The sequence below is a fragment of the Rhinoderma darwinii genome, chromosome 1, assembly GCF_050947455.1.
Source record: "Rhinoderma darwinii isolate aRhiDar2 chromosome 1, aRhiDar2.hap1, whole genome shotgun sequence".
NCBI lineage: Eukaryota > Metazoa > Chordata > Amphibia > Anura > Rhinodermatidae > Rhinoderma > Rhinoderma darwinii.
The window spans coordinates 158158603-158180639 of NC_134687.1; the positions used below are offsets into that span (position 1 = coordinate 158158603).

At 44.1% G+C, this 22037-nt stretch overlaps 1 protein-coding gene across 1 annotated transcript; it reads left to right on the top strand.

Annotated features, from left to right (window-relative positions):
- The first annotated feature begins 3932 nt into the window (after positions 1 to 3932).
- CCNA2 (cyclin A2) lies at positions 3933 to 18912 on the top strand. Its single transcript, XM_075849719.1, has 8 exons — positions 3933 to 4389; positions 5146 to 5398; positions 7069 to 7175; positions 13018 to 13241; positions 13316 to 13520; positions 16502 to 16615; positions 16784 to 16917; positions 18583 to 18912. The coding sequence occupies exons 1-8, from the start codon at positions 4228 to 4230 to the stop codon at positions 18635 to 18637; spliced, it is 1254 nt and encodes a 417-aa protein (XP_075705834.1). The 5' UTR covers positions 3933 to 4227; the 3' UTR covers positions 18638 to 18912.
- Positions 18913 to 22037: the final 3125 nt, after the last annotated feature.

Genomic DNA, 22037 nt, shown 5'->3' on the forward strand with positions numbered 1-22037 from the left:
CGAGGCAGCTGTTTTCTCCTGAAAACAGTCTGTCTTTTCAGACGTAAAAGCCACTCATCGTGTGAACATACCCTTATGGAGTGTAGACGAGAGCCAAAGACTGAAACACTAAGTTTAAAGTGTCTAAGACAGTTTAACCATGATTAGCCCATCGCTACAACACTCCATAAACTTAATGAATAAATACTAGTTTGTCTCGTTGCCACAAACAAGCAAGATTCCCAACGCGTTTCTGCGCCTCTATAAACATATAGGAGCGTCCTCAGGGGTATAAATTGCCTTGATCTGTCTAACTGCCGGTCAGCACATATTATGCTGCGAGATTGAGTTTCCGGCGTAAATTCTAACGTGCTGCCGCTCGGCACATATTATGCTGAAGTGTTTCGATTCAACGGCGTGCACTAGACACTGATGACTGGTCTAAGCGCCCGCCAGAAAAACCATAGAGCCTTATACGGCTATAGCCCCACCTACATTGATCGCGTTGGTTGGACCTGAACCAATCGGTGACTGAGACGTCAGTTACTGACGCCCACAGACAGGGATGGCCCCATAGTAACGGCGCGACCAATGGAAATGATGCATACAGCATCAATGGGAGCTTCAGGCAGCTATGTAAACATCGCTGGACAACACTGAATGAGCTAAGGTGAGTAAAGAAGCATCAGATTAATTAGGAGAGTTCACAAAGTTAAAACCCGAAGAACGGGTTATAATGATACTATTAAGGATCTGCCAGGCACAGCTTCTGTATCCACGCCCATAGGTAATCAGTCTGCACCTGCTTCTATGTCTGTGAGACTGACTCCATCTTCCACCACTCAGGATGGCAGGCTTAGGAGTGGGAGAGCCTATCACAGCCTGGCCAGACGGAGCTAGCTCCCGCCCTCTGTCTATTTATACCTGCCTTTCCTGTTCCTCCTTGCTTGTGATTCTTCTCTGTTGGTTTCCTGGCCCTGCTGCAGCTTCTTGAACTACTTGTCCTTGCTTCGTATTGACCCTGGCTTACTGACTACTCTTCTGCTCTGCGTTTGGTACCTCGTACACTCCTGGTTTGACTCGGCTCGTTTACTACTCTTGTTGCTCACGGTGTTGCCGTGGGCAACTGCCCCGTTTCCCTTTGTTCTGTGTTTCCTTGTCTGGTTGTCTGTCGTGCACTTACTGAGTGTAGGGACCGTCGCCCAGTTGTACCCCGTCGCCTAGGGCAGGTCGTTGCAAGTAGGCAGGGACTGAGTGGCGGGTAGATTGGGGCTCACTTGTCTGTTTCCCTATCCCTGTCATTACAGATACTGAGAGGACCGTATCAATTCCCCAATAGAAACATGACATGGACATGACCAATCAGCGTCATGCACTCCTCTCCATTCATTTACACAGCGCATAGGGATCCTGCTAGATCAGTATGTGCTGTCTTATACTAACACATTAACGATACTGAAGTGTTTAGACAGTGAATAGACATTCCACGGGTTGTCTATTCACAATCTGTGCACTTCGTTACTGTTTTTGTGGTAGTTATAGCAGAGCAAAGCTCTGTAACCTGTCATTTACAGCGAGATCTCGCGAGATTACGCGTCCTCTGCTGTAACTACCACAGACAGAGTAACGAAGTGCAGAGATTGTGAATAGACATCCCGTGGAATGTCTATTCACGGTCTAAACACTTCAGTATCGTTAACGTGTTAGTATAAGACAGCACATAAGGATCTAACAGGATCCCTATGCGCTGAGTAAATGAATGGAGAGGAGTGAATGACGCTGATCGTTTACGCCGCAAAAATCACTACGCCGGAAAAAATAAATCATACTTACCCAAAATGCCCTCCTTCTTCCTGCAGTCTGGCCTCCTGGGATGACGTTGCATCCCATGTGACCGCTTCAGCCAATCATCACAGGCTGCAGCATCACGTGGCCTGAAACGTCTTCCATGGAGGCCGGAGGAGGGCGGGGGTAAGTATGAACGGCTTTGCCCAGCAGCGGAATTTCTGGCCGAAAAATCGCAATGTGGTGCGATTTTTCGGACGGAATGTCCTGCGGGTTCCAGGTCGGACACGCTGCGTGATTTTTACGCAGCGTATCCGTCCCGTGGGAACCCGGCCTAATGGTTTTCCAATGCATTCTATTGTTTTTGTCTATATTCACTTACTATTTTCCCTGTGGTTCCGTTGTTTATATAGCCCTTTGCCAATGGTTCTGTCTGGATTAGCGGTGCTCTAAGCCGGTCACGCTTGCGCAGTTGAATGGCAGTTCCCTGCTCTGAGCTAAAATGTCCCTGATGGAAAGAGATGCGCAGAGGAAAAACGAGGTGACGTCAGGTGTTTGGCGCTCCTTTTCTCAGGGCAAGTCGCACACCACAGGAGGATTGTGGGACAGCGCGTGCATGATTCACAGACAGCGTTTTGAGGTGTATTTTGGGCCGTGAACGCCTCGAAATACGCCTTGAAAAATGCTACTGAATGCCGACAAACACCTTCCCATTGTAGTTAATGGGAAAAGCAGTGTTTAGTTCATACAGGCGTTTTTTGTCGCATTTTTCGCGTCAAAAACCCATGCTTTAAACCTCCCATTGACATCAATGGGAAAACGCATTGTAGTCCATACGACGCATTTTTTTTAGGGTATGTTCACACACACTATTTACGGACATAATTCGGGCGTTTTAGCCCCGAATTACGTCCGAAAATGCGCCTCAATAGCGTCAGCAAACATCTGCCCATTCATTTGAATGGGTCTTACGATGTTCTGTTCAGACGGTCATTTTTTTTATGCCCCGCTGTCAAAAGGCGGGGCGTAAAAAAGACGCCCGCGTCAAAGAAGTGTCATGTCACTTCCTCAGACGTAAATGGAGCCATTTTCCATGGACTCCATGGAAAACCAGCTCCAGTTATGTCCGTATTGGACGCGGCATTCAAGCGCCTGCACATGCCGTTACGGCTGAAATGACGGGGCTGTTTTTTCCTGAAAACAGACCCGTAATTTCGGCCGTTACGGACGCTGTAGTGTGAACATACCCTTACACTCTCATGTAAAACACACCTAATTCCCATAGTCAATGGAAGTCCTAATTACGCGCTCCAAACGACATGCCGAAAACACGTAAAAAAACGCGTCAAAAACGCCTGTACTTTACGGAGCGCTTTGCAAAAACGCTAGCGTTCTTGATGCGTTTACTCGTCTTTTTTTTTTTAGTGCTGTGTGAACAATGCAGAAAAACAGGCCAAACATGAAAATAAATCAAGCAAAAATGATTGCAGTGACAAGTGGCACAACCCTTTTATGTGTCTGAAATATGTATAAATAAATACCACAATCCATGTTTTTTTTATGTACTGTTTTCATTAGAGAATGTTAGGCCACAAAATGTAGGAGTATGGATAGCTACCAAGCTCAGGAGCGTTCCCATGAACAAAGACTAGGCTAGCTCTTAGGGTATGTGCACACACACTAATTACGTCCGTAATTGACGGACGTATTTCAGCCGCAAGTCCCGGACCGAACACCGTGCAGGGAGCCGGGCTCCTAGCATCATACTTATGTACGATGCTAGGAGTCCCTGCCTCGCTGCAGGACAACTGTCCCGTACTGTAATCATGTTTTCAGTACGGGACAGTAGTTCCACGGAGAGGCAGGGACTCCTAGCATCGTACATAAGTATGATGCTAGGAGCCCGGCTCCCTGCACTGTGTTCGGTCCGGTACTTGCGGCTGAAATACGTCCGTCAATTACGGACGTAATTAGTGTGTGTGCACATACCCTTACAATGGGGAGCTACTACTCACACAGTGCACGCGCATCTCAGACAGCAGCTGAAAGAGCGCCCGTGACGTCTCGGACAGCTGATCGCATTCTCTTCCCCTCAAATCTTTTTGTCCCTCTACGCCGCCGTAGCTCCAGTGACGTATGCCCGCGCTGGGCTCTGATTGGTAGATTTCAATAGTCGCGGGCTACTTGAATTGAGAGAGCTGTATCTGCTGCAGCGCGCAGGACTTGTAGCATCTAGTACTAGTGGCGGGTGTAGGCCGGGGCGAACACAGCGGTGCGGCAGTACCGGGCAGGATTAACCTCCGGTTGTAGGGCGGTGCACCTTGTTCAGCCCCGTGTACTGCACACACCGGATCATTTTTTTTTTTATTTCCGAGCAGGAGGACGGGGGTCGTGCATTGGTGCACACTCCCCTAACCAGAGTCCTTCCCCGCTTTTCATTTCGTTACCGGAACACCGATCGCGATGTCTAACTACGTGTTGCGGGATGAGAACCAGGAGAACATACGGCCCAGGAAGCATCTAGCCAGCCAGCATGCCCCGCCAGGAGGCCGCACCGCGCTGGGGGTTCTGCAGGGGAATCGGGGGCTTCGAGCTCCCAGCAGAGGAGGCAAACAGCAGGCACCGGTATGTGGAGCTCCCCTGTGTGTTCTGATTGCGGGGGTCACTCATATATTAAGCCTATGCCATCTGCTGAGCTACTGCTGCTTTTACCCTCTATTCTAGAGTTGCACTGCTGCAGGCCAGAAGGGGTTAAATTCCATAGTTTGATCTGCGCCCTAGCAAATCCATGACCTGATCCCGCCAATAGTGATCAATACTCTTCTTCCTCCGCCACTGGTCGCTGCTGCTCGACACTTCAGGAAGGGGGCAGCACCTTCTTACATGGCACTGTGGCTGATCGTTGCCCGTCTATCCCATCACCCCCTGCCCCTCGGAGGGTGTTTTATTAATTCATAGTTTGTAGTCCGCCATTTCATTATAGAAAATGCAGATTAGGGGGTCGGCGTCTGCCTCTGGTGTCCCTAGGGAGCTGCAGATCTATGGAGCATGTGTCCAGGCTAGTGCTGGGGTCAGCAAGCTGTGATCCACCAGCAGCTGACACTACAACTCCCAGCATACCATGACAGCCACATGGGCTCAGTGCATTGGGAGTTGCTGTTCCTCAAGCGCCTGAGGATGCAGATCCCTGATGGCTGATCGAGCAATGGTCTACTTTTCAACATCCTATTTTATAGATGTCATTTAAAGTGAAAGGCTCCTAGTTTAACATTGGGTAATAGCCTAAGTGTCAGTCTTTACTGCATCTCTGGCACTCTAGACGTGCACAGGATGTACAGTCCTTCTGAGATCGCATTGTGGAAATCATGTCCTGTTTTTCAGATTCTTGCTGGACATAATCCCTTTGGCATCAATGATGAGAACTGCGATAGAATCCCGGCTGAGAAGGCTGTTGTGAAACCATCCACCTTCACCATTCATGTTGATGAACCGGACTGTGCAAGCTATAAGAAGCAGGCTGTCGTGAAGAAGACTGTGCATGATGAGCACCTCAAACAGCTGAATTCAGTAGTCATTTCTCTTGGACCGAGGAAACCCCTGGCATCTATAGAACTGCCAATGAATGTGACCGTTGGTAAGTTAACAGTTGTTTTTTTTGTATGCTATTAGGTAAATTCTGTCCCGCTAAAAAGGACCTGTTACCTCTCATGACGTCTGTTTTAGCAAATACTTGAATTTCCCACTAAACAATTCCACATAATGTATTTTCTTAGAACTTTGCATTTTGCCATTCCTCTGCTATTCCTCCTAGAAATGTATGAGTACGGTGTTATCATTGGCCTTGTCAAATGGGTGTGTTCTTAGTGTCTGTCTGCCCTGATTGGACATCGTCAGTCCGTGTAGGGACCCCCCCCCCCCCAAACTAGAAACAACCATTTGTCAATTTATTCATACATTTCTAGGAGGAATAACAGAGGAAGAGCCCAACGTAGAGATGGAAGAAAAGATGCTCTAGATTTGTGTTATTGGGAATGCAATTATTTACTAAAACAGACATGTCAGAGGTGACAGGTTCTTTTTGATGTAAAGCAACTAATAAATTCTGTGAAAAACATGCAGCGACCTGGCTTCCTGGTCATATAATAGACTTTCAGAATCCCTAATCTGCCGAATGCTTAGATCTACATCCCTATAGATTTTTGGGCTGCTTAGCTGCAGGTCTAGCTGCCAGAGATGATGGCACTGGATCTTCCACTACATCTACTGGGGCTAGAGTAGGAAATGGGTATGTTCAGACAGTAAACAAAAATTTGCTGTAAAACACGGAACGGTTTTCAGCCTCTAAAAACTGCTGAAAAATCAAAGCCTCAAGCGCTTTTTTTTTTTCCCCGCTGGTTTTTGGAGTTGGTCTTTCTATTGAGACAATGAAAAACCGCTCCAAGAAGGCTCGAGTGACATGCACTTTTTTACGGGGCGTTTTTTACACCATTTTTAAAAACGGTCGTGTAAAAAACGCCCCGTGGGAATGAACGCAGTTTTTCCTATTGAAAACCATAGGCAGATGTTTGGAGGCATTCAGCTTCTGTTTTTCGTGGTGTTTACGGCTGAAAATAAGCCGTGTGAAAATACCCTAATTTGGATGTCTTTAGTTGAAGGCTTTTCTGCCAAGTTCTGTGAAATCTGGTTAGGTGTTAGGCCTGATTCACACGAGCGCTGCAAATCTCGGACGTGAAACTGCAGGTCCTGCAGGGCGCGATGTCACGCATCCCCCCCCCCCCCTTCCATAGCTGAGTCTATGGAGGGATGCGTGAAACGAACGGACATGTCCTATTTTCGCACGGACCCTTCACACGGTCTGTTGAAACAACGGCTGTGTGAACGGCCACATTGAATTACATAGGTACGTGGGACGGCCGCTGTTTCAACGGCTGCCCCACGGACATTAACACGTTCATGTGATCCAGGCCTTACTCAGAAGACGGCAACAGTACTCCCTTATACTAGTAGGGTTGGGGCAGTTGTAGGCCTCCACAGGAGGAGACATGCTAAGGCTTGGAGTTAGTCCGTTGTAACCTTACAGGATGTTATTAGATCAGACATTTGTGATAAATATGGGCAATTGTGCCCACTATACAAACATCGCTTTAGGACTGCAATGCTGATCCAAGGCTTTACATCAACTCTGAAAGTAATCTATAGAACTCCGGGTTTATAGGGCATTCTCTGCTGCAAAGGTAACTTGAGACTGCATATTCTGTAAAGCTTTATCCTTTCTCTAACTGTTCGTGCTAACTTCTGTTTAAGATTCCCCGATGGATATGTCCATTGTGGCTGAAGAGGAAAAGACAGTCAGTAGTAAGGAAGTTCAAGACTATGCGGAAGAGATTCATACCTATATCCGAGAAATGGAGGTAATCGTCAGTTCTATGGCTAATACTGCAGACCAAGGGCTTGTTTGAGGTTGTCCTTAAAGGGAATGTATCGCTAGAAATTTGTTATTTAGTTAAACAATTATTTGCGTGATTACACATTTTTTTAATTTTTTTCACAAGTCTGGAAATATTATAAATTCGATTCTAATTTATAACATTTCCATGTGCTGGGCACTAGAGGGAGCAGTTCCCAAAATTGCAGCATTGCAATGTGGTAAAGCAACCTCATTGCTTTATGCTGCAAATTTGGAGTAGACGCACTCTAGTGTCCTCACACAATTCCCCCCCCCCTCCCTTATCCTGGCTAGTGCCATGAGAAGGAGGGGGTTGACTCTTCAAACCTCCTACACTGTGTGCTGCCATTTTCTGAGCGACTGCACCGTGTAGGAGGATTAGATACAGTGCTCAGCAGACAGTATAACACAAACATAATACATACACGAACATAAATTACCTGCTCCTGCCTTCGCTTCCTTGAACATATGGCCAGAAGTCGTCCTCTTACTGTCCGGCAGCGGCTTACGGTCAACCAGAATATGGCGCCGGATTTCGCTCTGCGAACGAGCTTCGTTTTGGTCTGTGTAGCAGCGTCGCATGCACCGTTCCCACAGACGGCGTACGCTGCAGAGAATGGAACGGCTCCCGTTCGAATTCTCTATGGGGTTGTATGTGCCGTGTTCCATCTCTGTGTCGTTAATCGATACATACAGAGATGGGGGGGAAAAAAAATGGCAGCCTCAATAGAGAAGTAAAAGTAAGAAAGTAAAACACAAATAAATAAAATTTATTTTATCACACTAAAAGCAATATTATAAAAAAAGAAATTCATAACACCTTCCCTTTAAAGGTCTCCATGTATATTTTGCCCAAGAAGGTGCAGATCTCTTGAAAACCTTTTTCTTCCCTATCTTGGGATCCAATTCAGCTTTTAGCAAAATATAGAGGTATGGTGTACATAAATGTTTAAACACTTAAAGGGAAGGTGTCATGATTTTTATTTTCATCATATTGCTTTTAATATAATATTTTCAAAAATTATTTGTGTTCTCGTTTTTACTTTTACTTCTCTATGGGGGTTGCCACTTATTTATTTTTTTTCATCTGTTTGTGTCGATTAACGACACATACAGAGATGCTATATGGCACATACAACCCCATAGAGAATGCGAACGGGAGCTGTTCCATTCTCAGTTGCGTGCGCCATCTGTGTGGGAACGGCGCAAGTTCGTAGAGCGAAATCCGGCGCCATTTTAATGTGCACCAGAAGCTGCTGCTGGACAGTAAGATGACTACTTCCGGCCGAGGTGGCAGGAGCAGGTAATTTGATAATGTGATACTCTCTGCTGAGGCCTGTATCTAATCCTAGCACTGTGTAGTCGCTCAGAAAATGGCGGCACACAGTGTAGGAGGTTTGAAGACATTGAAACCCTTCCTTCTCCTGGCCCTAGCCAGAAGAAGGGAGGGGGGGATTGTGTGAGAATACTAGTGTGTCCAGCCCAAATTTGCAGCATAAAGCAATGAGGTTACTTTACCACAGTGACCATGCTGCAATTTTGGGAACTGCTCGCTCTAGTGACCAGCACATGGAAATGTTATAAATTAGAATCTAATTTATAATATTTCCTGACTTGGGGAAAAAATTAACAATTTGTAATCGCTTAAATACTAATTGTTTAACTGAAAAAAAAATACTAGCGACACATTCTCTTTAACACCTTCCTCACATCCGCTGTGACATACATACATACATACATTCATTCATTCATTTTATTGCTGTCCGGAAGGAGTTCCCGTGAAGTACAGCGACAGTGTGGGCTCAGAAGCTGAGCTGACAGCCTCACCGCCAGGTGTCAGCTGGGGTGTCCGGCGGGTCCTCACATGCTTGCTCTTAGTGCAGAGTATTAGATCGGTCAGTCACACCATATGTAGTGCAGTGTATTAGAATAGTGATCAGCGGTGCAGATCTTCAAGTCGCCTAATGGGGCAAAAAAAGTTAATAAAAATGTTGTAAGAAATGTTTCAAGTTAAAAAAAACAAACCCAAATTGCCTTTCCCCCCCCCCCCCCCCATAGTAAGTCTTATTGGGAAAAAAAAACCAAAACTATCAATTGGTAATGACCTAAACTAAAAGAAAAAAAAAAATGAGTTTCTGTTCTCAGGTCACATCTTTGCCCCCAAAAAAATGGAATAAAGTCTGTCCCAAAATGGTACCAATTAAAATCTACAGCTTGTCTTGCAAAAAAACAAGCCCTCCCACCACTCCATCAACCCAAAAATGTTATGGCTCTAGTAATGTGGCTATGAAAAATCCTCCTGTTGTGTAGGCCGGAGGGGAACATGCCTTCAGTTTCAGGACGTGGTTATCTAGGCCTTAGTATTTAGGGAAGGGACACGGCACATCTACCAGGGCAACACTTTCCCAGCGAAATTCCCCAAACTGCAAAGGCAGGGAGATAAGAAGGGACACCGTTTATCAGTGTGACACTGGCCTGCACATAAAGTATCGCTTCACAGCGTAAGGGCGGATTCAGACGAACCAGTTTTGCGTCCGTGCCGGCCGCGTGGTTATCGCGCGGACCTAGAGAAGTCTATGGGGCAGTGCAGACAGTCCGTGAGTTTTGCGCAGCGTTAGTCCGCTGCGTAAAACTCGCGACATGTTCTATGTGTCAGCGTTTTTCGTGCATCACGCACCCATTGAAGTCAATGGGTGTGTGAAAATCACGCATGCCCCACGGAAGCACTTCCGTGGGACAAGCGTTATTCGCGCAATAACAGTAAAAGAATTAATGTAAACAGAAAAGCACCACGTACTTTTCTGTTTGCAAACATCCAAACTGAGTGTCATAAAGATGGCGGCTGCGCGAAATGCACGCATCCATATGAACGGGGCACACGGAGCTGTCAAGTGCCTTTTGCGCACACAAAACACCGCGGTTTTTGCGTGCACAAAAACGTCACGTTCGTCTGAATCAGCCCTAACACACCTATGGGTAATTGTTTTATTTAACCCATTATTATGCCCTGATGTACTCCGCACAGATTACATATGCCCTTACATTATAAACTGAAATACCAGTAATGCTCAAACAAAACTACTACCAAGCAATGTCCACGCTCCAAATGGCGCTCCTTCCCTTCATTGTGCCCAAACAGCAGTTTACATCCACATATAAGGCATTGCCATACCCGGGAGAACCCGCTTAACATTTTATGGAGTAAGTCTCCAGTGGCGCAAGCTGGGCACAACATATTTAGCGGTGAAATGGCATATAAGTGGAAAAATTAAAGTTTTTCCCTTTGCATTATCCACTGTGTATTAATTTCTAAAAGAAACACCTGTGGGGGCTAAATTCTCACTACACCCCTTGATAAATGCCTTTAGGGGTGTGGATTCTAAAATGTTTTTTTTTTTTTTTCTTTTGGTCCCTCAGGGGTTTTGCCTCTTCTTCTGAACCCTCCCATATGTCCAAACAGCAGTTCATAAACACATATGGGGTGTTACTATACTCTGGAGACATTGCTTTGCAAATGTTGAGGTGCTTTTTCTTTAGTCCTTATGAAAATGTTAATCTAAAAGTACATCTTATTGGGGAAATTGAAATTTTTTTGTTTTTTTAATTGTTACGGCTTTATTCTAATTCAGCAAAAAAAAAGTTTGGGGCAAAAATGCTCACTATACCCCTGGACGACTCAAGTAGTGTACTTCTCCAAATGGTGTCACTTTTGGGGTGTTTCCACTGTACTAGTACTACAGGGGCTCATCAATTGCGACATGGTGCCCAGAAACCATTCCAAATGGCACGCCTTCCCTTCTGAGCGCTACCATGTGTCCAAACCGCAGCGTATGGGGTATTGCCGTACTCGGGAGAAATTGTTTTACAAATGTAGTGGTGGTTTTTTTTTGTTTTTCTCCTACCTTGTGATAGTGATAAAATTCTATGTTTTATTGGAAAAATGTATTTTTATTTTCTTTGCCTACTCCCAATAATTTCTGCAAAAACCTGTGTGGTCAAAATGCTCACTAGACTTCATTGAGGGTGTCACTTGTGAGGGCTTTCCACTGTTTTGGCCCCTCAGGGGCTTTGCAAATGCGACATGGCCTCCACAAACCATACCTGCAGAATTTGAGCTGCAAAAGTAAAATGTCTCTCCTTCCCTTCTGAGCCCTGCCATGTGTCCAAACCGCTATTTATGACCATGTGGGGTATTGCTTTACGAATGGTGGGCGCTCTTTCTCCTTTAGTCCTTGTGGAAATGACAACTCTGTTTTATTGGAAAAAAATTGCATCATCTTCACAGCCCAATTCTAATAAAATCTAAAACGCCTCTGGTGTCAAAATGCACACTACACCCCCTAGATGAAGTCCTAGTGGGATGTAGTTTCCAAAATGGTGTCTTTCTGGGGCTGTTTCCTTTTTGTTTTGGTACCACAAGACCTCTTCAAACCTGACATGGTTCTGAAAATATAATCTAATAAGGCCCCCAAATCCTCTAGGTGCTGGTGAGGTTCACTGAGGTTTCCAGATCTAGCAGCTAGAGGCTTTCCAGGGGTACATCCAAACGTAGTGGAAGCATTGATTTTTGTTGCAGATTTCACCCCATACAGTAACCCCTTAATGACCGGGCCTGAAAAGACCTTAATGACAGCTACATTTTTCTGTCTTTGCCTTTCAGCAGCCATAACTTTTTATGTTTTCATTGACTTGGCAGTATGAGGCCTTGTTTTTTGCGAGAGAAATAGTACTTTTTTTTTTTTCACGCAGTTTGGCGGTAAAGAATTTTTATTTTTTTTCGTCTTTTACGCCGTGAATATAGGCAAGAGATTTTTCTGTTTTTTGTTTTTTTTAAATCCAGTTCACGTAACCTGTTAAACTAATTAGGTTATTACGGTGGTGTAGATACCTATGTAATCTGGGGGGGGGGGCAATAAAATATATATTTTATGCAAAATAATAATTTTTATTTTTTTAAATCCCATTAAGGATAACTTTTTAACTATTTTTTACTTGTAATGTATTGGCATACTCCTGTATTCTAATACATTACAATGTGTCACTATGACACAAGCTGCTGTTAGGGCAGCGCATACTGTGCCCAAACAGCAGGCAAACAGAACAAATAGCCCTGGGGTCCCCTTAGTAGGTTCCCAGGGATGCGATCAAAGAGGGGATCTCCCTTTGGTCATGTCACGGACAGGGGCAATCAAAGGGTTAAACAGCTGGGTTTGGAATGTTTTTCGTTACAGCTCCTGCTTAGAGGATGAGCGCTCATCAGCCTCTCCTACAGCGATGCCAAAAGATGTCACTGTAGACTGGGGACCTGCACCGCTTGACGTCAAAAGACATGCCGCAGGTGTGAAAATCTGCAGCATGACCGATTCTGTGCACTTTCAGATAGCTGCAGGACCCAAACCTCCCCCCTACAGTACTCTGGTGACTTGAGGTTTGTTCAGCAGAACGCTATGGTAATCTGTTCTTTTAGTACAACTGAGGTTTGGGTTTAGCGGCTGTCTGAAACTAGGCTGAGTTTTATACCAGGCACTGTAGACTAACCTGCTCTAAAAAGAACAGCTTGTATTATAGGAGCTAAGCTGTTTACCAAGTATGTATCCCAACATCAACTGATTTATTTGATCTTATTAAATGGCTGTGTACCCAAGGGGCTGCCAGGGCTTGGTGATCATACAGGTTGATTTGCCAGATGTGATTTCCTGGGTGATCTCTTTAATTGCTTGAGATTGCAGTATCCGCATGATCTAACAGCTTACACTTTTTTTATCAATGCTGTTTTTTGTCTTTTGCTTTTTCCCGTCTTCCTTCAGATAAAATGTAAACCGAAAGCTGGGTATATGCTGAAACAACCTGACATCACGAATAACATGCGTGCGATCCTTGTTGACTGGCTGGTTGAAGTTGGTGAAGAGTACAAACTGCAAACTGAAACCCTGTATCTGGCTGTAAACTACATTGACCGATTCTTGTCCTCAATGTCTGTACTAAGGGGAAAGCTTCAATTGGTTGGCACTGCTGCTATGCTCTTGGCCTCGTAAGTTCTTCAAAGCTTTTAACTTCTAATAAACTCCAATAAGAACTGCTCTAACAAATATTTTTTTAATGCAGTAAGTTTGAAGAGATCTACCCACCAGAAGTGGCAGAATTTGTTTACATTACTGATGACACTTACAACAAGAAGCAAGTCCTTAAAATGGAACATTTGGTGCTCAAAGTACTTTCATTTGACCTCGCTGCTCCAACCATTCTCCAATACCTCAATCAGTACTTCCGGCATCAACCAGTGACCAAAAAGGTGGAAAGCTTGTGCTTGGTAGGTGTTAATGTGATTTTTACGCTTGCATAAGGTTTCTAAAGTGCACAATAAATTGATTTAGTGCATGACCAGATTTAAAGAGGCTCTGTCACCAGAATAAAAATGCTCTATCTCCTACATCAGTTTATCGGCGCTGGAATGTAGTTACTAGCAATGTGTTTTTATTTTAAAAATGATGTTTTTTTAATAAAGTTATGGCGTTTAGAACATTTATGCCAATTAGGTCCTTAATGCCCAACTGGGTGTTTAATTTTCAACCAAGTGGGCGTATGACAAAGAGGTGTATGATGCTGGCCAATCCGCATCATACACCTCTCTGTCTTACACCCAAGCTAGATTCACTGAGCAGCGTGATCTCACGAGACTGCGCTGACACGTCACTTCCGCCCACAGGTCCTTCATCCCTGTGTCTGAAGACATCTTTCGTCTCCCTCCAGGCCGATGAGAAGTCCCAGTCGTCGGATCGGTAGTAGTAGTAGTAGTAGTAGTAGTAGCAGCAGCCTGGAGGTAGACGAAAGATGTTGTCTTCAGACGCAGGGATGAAGGACCTGTGGGCGGAAGTGACGTCACAGCGTGGTCTCGCGAGATCACGCTGCTCAGTGAATCTAGCTTGGGTGTAAGACAGAGAGGTGTATGATGCGGATTGGCCAGCGTCATACACCTTTGTCATATGCCCACTTGGTTGAAAATTAAACGCCCAGTTGGGCATTAAGGACCTAATTTGCATAAATGTTCTAAACGCCATAACTTTGTTAAAAAAACATCGTTTTTAAAATAAAAACACCTTGCTAGTAACTACATTCCAGCGCCGATAAACTGATGTAGGAGATAAAGAGGCTCTGTCACCAGAATAAAAATGCTTTAAGTCCAAATTTTCCTAACCTGCCGCCTTCAGTAGGACTAGACGTCATCCTAATGTGTAAAGACTGAACTTAACACCACCAGTTGTTTGGAATAAGAATTGTTGATAACCGATTGTCGGACAAACTGGGTGGCTTGCATACAATTCCCATAAAGGGGTATTTTCTGCATACCACGGGTAGTGATAGACCTTATGTCAGCGCTGGCTCCAGGTTTATGTGGGCCCTTAGGCAACAGACTTAGTGGGTCTCTTTTTGGGGACGACGACTCATAGCGGCAGAAAACGTGACTTTGTGCCCCATATAGAAGCTAGTGCCCCCTATAGATACCACCATATAGCGACCCCCCCCCCAAACAAAACAAGCTTCATACTCTCCTAGGCCCCGTTCCCGAAACAAGCTGAGCGAATAAGCGCCAATGGGATCCTTGCATAATCCAGTGACATCACGCCAGCCTGCGCAGGGATCCCGCCCATGCGCATGATATGCTGCAGGATGGATGTGGCCTGTAGCCTAGTAAATGGCAGAGTAGGGAGATAATCTCCCTGCTCTGCCATGGTGTTCAATAGTATCTGCGTCCTGTGGTGTCTCTACCGCAGCTGCTAGCGGTGCCACTGGGCATGGTTGGGGGGCCGTGATGGCAGGCGTCACAAGCCCCCCCCCCCCTCATACTGCTGGCCCAGTAGTGGTTGTTACGCAGTCCTGAATATTATCTATGTATCTTAAAATGTCTGCTGTTGAATATTCATTAGGGGTCCAGCCCTCTTAGCAGCTAACTCCTGTAGTGTGATCATGGCCCCTGACAGACAATTACCAAAGTAATGAAACTGGTTTGGCACATTCAAGTTCAACGCATGGGATGCTTTCCCCTGACTAGGGGGTGGGTCAGTGGTGGACTGTGATAACCTTAAAGAGGCTCTGTCACCACATAAGTGCCCTATCTCCTATATAAGGAGATCGGTGCTATAATGTAGGTGACAGATTCTCTTTATTTAGAAAGACTATCTATTTTAAACCACTTTATGAGTGATTTTTAGCTTTATGCTAATGAGTTTCTTAATGCCCAAGTGGGTGTGTTTTTTATTTTAGACCAAGTGGGCGTTGTACAGAGGAGTGTATGACGCTGACCAATCAGCATCATGCACTCTCCATTCATTTACACTGCACTAGCGATATAGCTATGTGCATCCACTTACACTAACATTACTGCAGTGTCCTGATAATGAATATCCATTACCTCCAGCCAGGACGTGATGTGTATTCAGAATCCTGACACGTCTGTAGCGTCTAAAATTTACAGCAAGGCAAACGTAATCTCGTGAGATTACGATGTAATCTGTCATTCCCAATGAGATTACGTTTGCCTTGCTGGAATCTCACAGAGACACTACAGACATGTCAGGATTCTGAATACACATCACGTCCTGGCTGGAGGTAATGGATATTCATTATTAAAACACTGCAGTAATGTTTGTGTATGTGGCTGCACATAGCGATATAACTATATTGCTAGTGCAGTGGAAATGAATGGAGAGAAGTGCATGACGCTGATTGGTCAGCGTCATACACTTCTCTGTACAACGCCCACTTGGTCTAAAGTAAAACACGCCCACTTGGGCATTAAGATACTCATTAGCATAAAGCTAAAAATCGCTCATAAAGTGGTTTAAAATAGGTCGTCTTTCTAAATAAAAAGCATTACTGTCACCTACATTACAGATAGGGCACTTTATAATGTGGTGACAGAGCCTCTTTAATATGTGACTAGCTTTATTTACGAAACCATGTGAAATGTATGAGAAGCAGTTGTGGGTAGTCCCATAAGGCCTAGTGCACATGACTGAGTCCCGTCCGTGGAAACAGGACATGTCCTATCTTTCCATGGGTTCAGTCTAGTTGGTTTTCATGGACCCTATTCACCCGCTAAAGTGAATGGGTCCATGAAAACGATCAGCTGTCGTGAGAAATGGCCCGAGTGGTACTCGGTCGTGTGCAACTGGTTTAAGTTTTGCTGCAGTGGACGTATAGTAGTCATTTCATTGATCAAATGCGAAACTAGCCATGAAGGCATCTGAACTTCAACCGTTAACAAAATGGATGTTAACTTTGTCTTTACAGTACTTGGGAGAGCTCAGCTTGATTGATTCAGACCCTTTCCTCCGATACCTGCCCTCGATCATTGCTGCAACAGCCTTTATCATTGCAAACTACACTGTTAATGAAGAGCCCTGGGTATGTTGTGTTTTGTTTTTTTTGTGTTTTTTTTTTAGTGCTGTATGTATTTTCCTGTGGAAGTTAAACGCAAAAAAACAAGGATTCCAGTCTCTCGTATTGAATTTGTAGCTAAAGCGCATAGAATGGTGTAGTAATTAAAACCTTGTCCTAAACTTATGTTTACAGCCAGACTCATTGGCCAAATTCACAGGATACTCCTTGGAAAGTCTTAAACCTTGTATATTGGATCTCTATCAAACCTACCTCTCTGCAGCAACCCACCAACAACAGGCTGTCCGTGAGAAATACAAGAATTCAAAGTGAGTGATCCATCATATGTAACTCATCTATACTTTTGCATCCCTTAGGCTCTGTCGACTATGCTATGGCTTCCAGCAAAAACGACTGGTCCGGTGCACAAGAGACAAACGGAAACCATGGGCACTGACTCCGTCACCATTGAAATCAATGGTGATGGAAACGGAAACCCCTGGTTTCCGTCTGCTCAGGGTCCCGTTCTGACGGAAACCTCAGACGGAACGTCACAACGGGACCCCAATGCAGATGTGAACAGAGGCTTAGGCCTCATGTACACGACTGAATTGGTTCCATCGGGCTACAAAAAAACCCCTTGTGCATCTGGATTCACAGATCCACAGCGATTCACCAGTGTTGGTAAATCCTGACCATAAAATTACTTGTTCTGAGTTTTCGCAGCGTGTGTCCGTCAGAATGGGTTGCAGCCTTGTGCAGGAGGCCTTCGGCATGGCTACTGTGGGTTTATTTTTTTTTTGGTATATTTGCGTGTTTGGTCTATAAGGTTGTAGGTAACTTTCCCCAATCTACATTTTGATCCGTATGCTATAACCATTAAAATCCCAAGAAGCGATACCCTAGTATGTAAACCCAAGTGTCTTCAAACTAGAGGGACACTTCAGTACTGCAGTTTGTATCCCTGTAACATGCAGGGCTACACCATTTTGACATGTAAAGTGTGTTTTATCATTCAACAGGTGGGTTCGTAATGGGTATACAGCTTAAATGTAAATTGTTCTGTTTTATAAAATTCTATCTTTTATATACTCAAATTGGCGGCCCTCGCTATTTACACATTGCTGTAATCTAGGTTTTACACTTTGGCACAAAGTTATTTATTAGCATTAATTTCTTGGTATGATTCTTCTATGAACTGAATCACGTTATCAACCGTGCGTGGGTTTTCTTGAATATACCTTATCTTTCATAACTCCCCAAAAGAAAGTCCATTGGGGTAAAGTCTGGTGATCGTGGTTGCCGTTCAACCAGGCCTCGTCTACCTATCCACCGATTCGGTAATTTTTCGTCAAGATTACGCACCACTAGAGCTTAGTGTGGAGGGCTCCATCTTGCTGAAAATAGAAGTCTTGTTAAGGTCTAAGGTAACCTTTTGTATTGAAGGAGATGGGTCCAATTACCCCTTTAAATGGAGGCACCGCCAGACTAACTCCAGGTTAATTCAATTGTTGCATGGAGTTATCCTGTTGAGTAATAAACACGGTTGCGCCCATAAACCGCACAGGAAAGTTTGAAGTTGGCTTCATCTGCCAAAGTTATTTTTCTAATGCAATCTCCTTGTTTCATCAAAATTGTAGTTCGACTGTGTGAAAACCTCCCCCTGTATACCTACTTATGCAACCCCTGTATTCTCTAGGCCGTTGCAATAAACAAACCAGCCTTTGCTTTGACAACTGCTTCCGTGTTCCTGCTCTGTACCATTACAGGAATCTTTACCCCTCGCCCCCAATGTGTTGTGTATTAGGGAAAGATGCAGCTGACATGCTTTAACTATTCTCGATGTTATTACTCTATTGCAGGAGGTAGAAAAAGGTATGAGTGTGGGGGGGGGGGTGGGATTTGGTGACCTGTAGCATTCTGCACTGTTACCTTTTAATGTGTTAAACTGATTTCCTCGTGATATATTTTCTTAATTTTTTTTTCTTTCTTAGGTTTCAAGCTGTGTCAACAATTGAACCTCCAGAGTCATTGTCTATATTTTCATAACAGTACCAGACGGACTTTTAATGTATATTTACAAAGCACATGATGTACAGTTTTTCTATCCTTTTGTAATGCTATTGGCTATTCATAAACTGATCTCCGTGACCGAATTATGATACAAAGTTTTAGATTATTATTTTTTTTTATGGGTTTACTTTTTGTAAATTTTATGTATTTGAACTCTTGTTTTAGATTACTTACTATGCTCTTTTATAAAGCAGTTGGCATATGTGTTAACTATATTCATCACTTATTGACAATAAATGTTAAACTGCAAACTGACTGTTTTATTAGAATATATCTACATCACAACAGAAGGAATCTCTTAAAACCATATCTACATGGACCCACCCCGTGAGCATACAGACGGTTCTCCTGGGGTCAGGCCTGGCTCCTTGTTGCAAACTGTGGCAGCCAGGACTCCTGGCTCAGCATCTGTGCTGCTCCTGGCGCACTGTAGTGACTACTTTTGGTGGCATGGCGGAAGTGGTGCGTCTACATCCCAGGAAGTGCTGTCCAGCAGGAAGGAGGGGCTACAGCAAGTTGTAGTAGCAAATCCTAGACCTATTTTAGGTCTGAACAAAGATGGCTCCTCCACTAAGCAACCAGCATGGAAGCAGTGGTACACGCTGAGTGATTTGGACCTGGCAAGATCCTCCAGTCTGGTGTTTTGAAACTGCATTGGATCTTCTAGGAACCTGGTAGTACAAGTAACCTGGTTCTCATTAATCCTGTCCTTTTGTATATTACATGTTTCTTAGGTCAGTGGGTCCCAATAAAACTTTGGACAAATCCCATAACATAGAATGTGCTATGTGAAGTGAGAAACTGGCGGCTTCATATCTGAAACTGTTATGCCAGTCATGTTTGTATAAAGTCTTGGCAGAGGAGTCCACTAGCATTAAAAATGGTACGAACCAAGGTTGGGAACTCTCAAATCATTAAAAAAAACAAAAACCCGTGACTTACCTAGTACCTCATCTGGTAGAACTGGGGTATCTTCCTCTTCTAGTGGGGCAGCCAGGCTACTCAACTCCTGAAGAAGACAGGGCTGGAAATAACCACCTGGCTGAGGACTTGGATCTGCTCCTCAAAACAGTCTTGGCCAATGTGAACATTGATGGACCCCCCCCCTCTCAAAGAACCCTGGGCCGTCCAGGACATTATATTTGAGGGCCTGGGTCTTAAACAGAACTTTCCCTATCCTTAAGAAGGTTAACAGCCTCATTAAGAGTAGAAAAACCCTGATAGGAAGTTAGGCATCCCCAAGATTTTAACAAGGAAATATCCTTTTGAGAAGTGAGCAAGGACTGGGGTAGGTTTCTTAGGCTGGATGCCCCAGTAGCAAAAATATCCAGAAAGGCATTGTCGTTTTTTTTTTGTTTGTTTTTTTGAAGATCTTGGTTCACTCCCTGATCCAATGAATAGAAAGGCAGACTACTAGTTAAAAAGAACCTGGGAGGCATCTACAGTGGCCTTTTAAACCAGATATTGCAGCTGCTTCCCTAAATATTTGGATGTCTCAACTAGAGCTACATATTAGAGATAAGACCTAGGGAGAACAGATAGGGGCTTCACTCTGGGTTTTATCACAAGCTGCAGATATTTTTTTTTTTTTTAGCTGATGCTTCAGTAGACTCTGACAATGCTGCTGATCTAGCCAATAGTTTAACAAATTCAGCCAGAAGCGCTATATGGCTGAAAACATGGAAAGGAGACGCAGGCTCAAAAGGAAAGCTCTGCTCTGTCCCTTGTTCAGTGGTGGTTGTTTTTTTTTTTTTTGCCCTCCACTGGATGACCACCTGGAGAGAGCCTCTGAATGGAGGAAAGTGTTTCCTACACAGAGCAAACCACCAGACTCCTTTCATCAACAAAAAATGTAATCCCAGGGGATAGGAATTTAAATCTGACAAATTCCCTAGAAAAAAAAGTATAAGGGCTTCCTGTTTAGGCCTCCAGAATGATCCCAAAAATAAAGATCACCATCAATGACGCCAGAGGGAGCGGGGTAGGAGGTCTCCTATTCTTTCAAGAAAGAGCTCACCAAATTAGTCGAGTCTAAATATTGAAACAGGATACATTTCGGAATTCAAGATCCCCTTCCGCCAGACAGATTCTTCCCTATGAAAGACACAGAAACAACTTGTACTAGAGAAGTTTATTTTATTTTTCCCCTATCGGGAAGGGGGTTCTATTTCCAGTGCCGAAACTAGAGGTGGGGATGGACTACTATTCCCCCCCCCCCCCCTCCCTTCTCCTGGTAAAGAAACCAGAAGAAAAATTCAGGGTTATGATAAAGCTAAAGCAGCTGAATACATTCCTGGTTTACAAAAAATCTCATATGGCGAGTATCTCCTCTTCAAAAATTGCATGATGGCATCAATAGACCTGCATGATGCCTGTTAGCGTTTCCCAATCTGCAGTACTCACCAAAAGTACCTGAGGGTGGCGGTAGTTCTAAACCACTCCTTAACTCCCCTCCAATACAGGGCCCTCCTGGTTGTTATCTCACAGGCTCTGAGAATTTTCACCAAACTGATTGCAGAGATGACCTTGGACATAAGAACGAAAGGCGTTTTCATAATTCCATACCTAGATGACTTTTTGATAGTGGAAGACTCAGCCCAGGCCTTAACACTTCATCTACAAAAAGTGTGCTCAATTCTGATAGATCTGGGGTGGAACAAACAAAGTGAAATCTAACGCCTTCTGACAAATGCATCTTTTTGGGGATCCTCTTAGACTCCTCCAAACATATGTCTCTTCACCTTCCGGGGAAGATTCAACCATTGGTAGAAAGTGTCTGATCTTTTTCTAGGTCACTCAACCGCTTTCAAAAGGGCTATAATCTGTCTTTGGACTTAACCTGTATCCTGGCTATAATGTGGGCGTGATTTTTCATTGATTTTTATTATTTCAGCTGCATCTGTTAGTTGTCTGCAGTCTCTACCATATCCCCTCTTCTGTTTTACATTTTGATGCTGCGTTATTGAGTCACGTGCATCTTTTTACTATACTCAAAGGTGGGATTTACTGCATAATCCTAGCATACAAGCTAGGTAGCCATTTTGCTGGTGTACATCTTTCAAGTAGGTTCTTACCATATGCTGTTACTATCTAATAGCTCTATATTCTACTTTTACTGTAGTTTTAACCCCTTTGAGAACCCAGCTCATTTTGGCCTTCAGGACCAGACCCATTTTTTTCAAATTTGATGTGTCACTTTATGTGGTATTAACTTGGGAATGCTTTTACTGATCAAAGCGATTCTGAGATTATTTTCTCGTGACTTATTGTACTTTATGGTAGTGGAAAAATTTGATAAATTCAATATTTATTAGTCAAACACTAATATAGTGAAAAATTGCCAAAATTAGAATTTTTCTAAATTTAAATGTATCTG

Excerpts from the sequence above, each read along its gene's own strand:
- CCNA2 (XM_075849719.1), top strand. The coding sequence starts at position 4,228 with ATGTCTAACTACGTGTTGCGGGATGAGAACCAGGAGAACATACGGCCC. Across the intron at positions 5,399-7,068 it reads GCCAATGAATGTGACCGTTG|ATTCCCCGATGGATATGTCC; the intron begins GTAAGTTAACAG and ends CTTCTGTTTAAG. Across the intron at positions 13,521-16,501 it reads AGGTGGAAAGCTTGTGCTTG|TACTTGGGAGAGCTCAGCTT; the intron begins GTAGGTGTTAAT and ends TTGTCTTTACAG.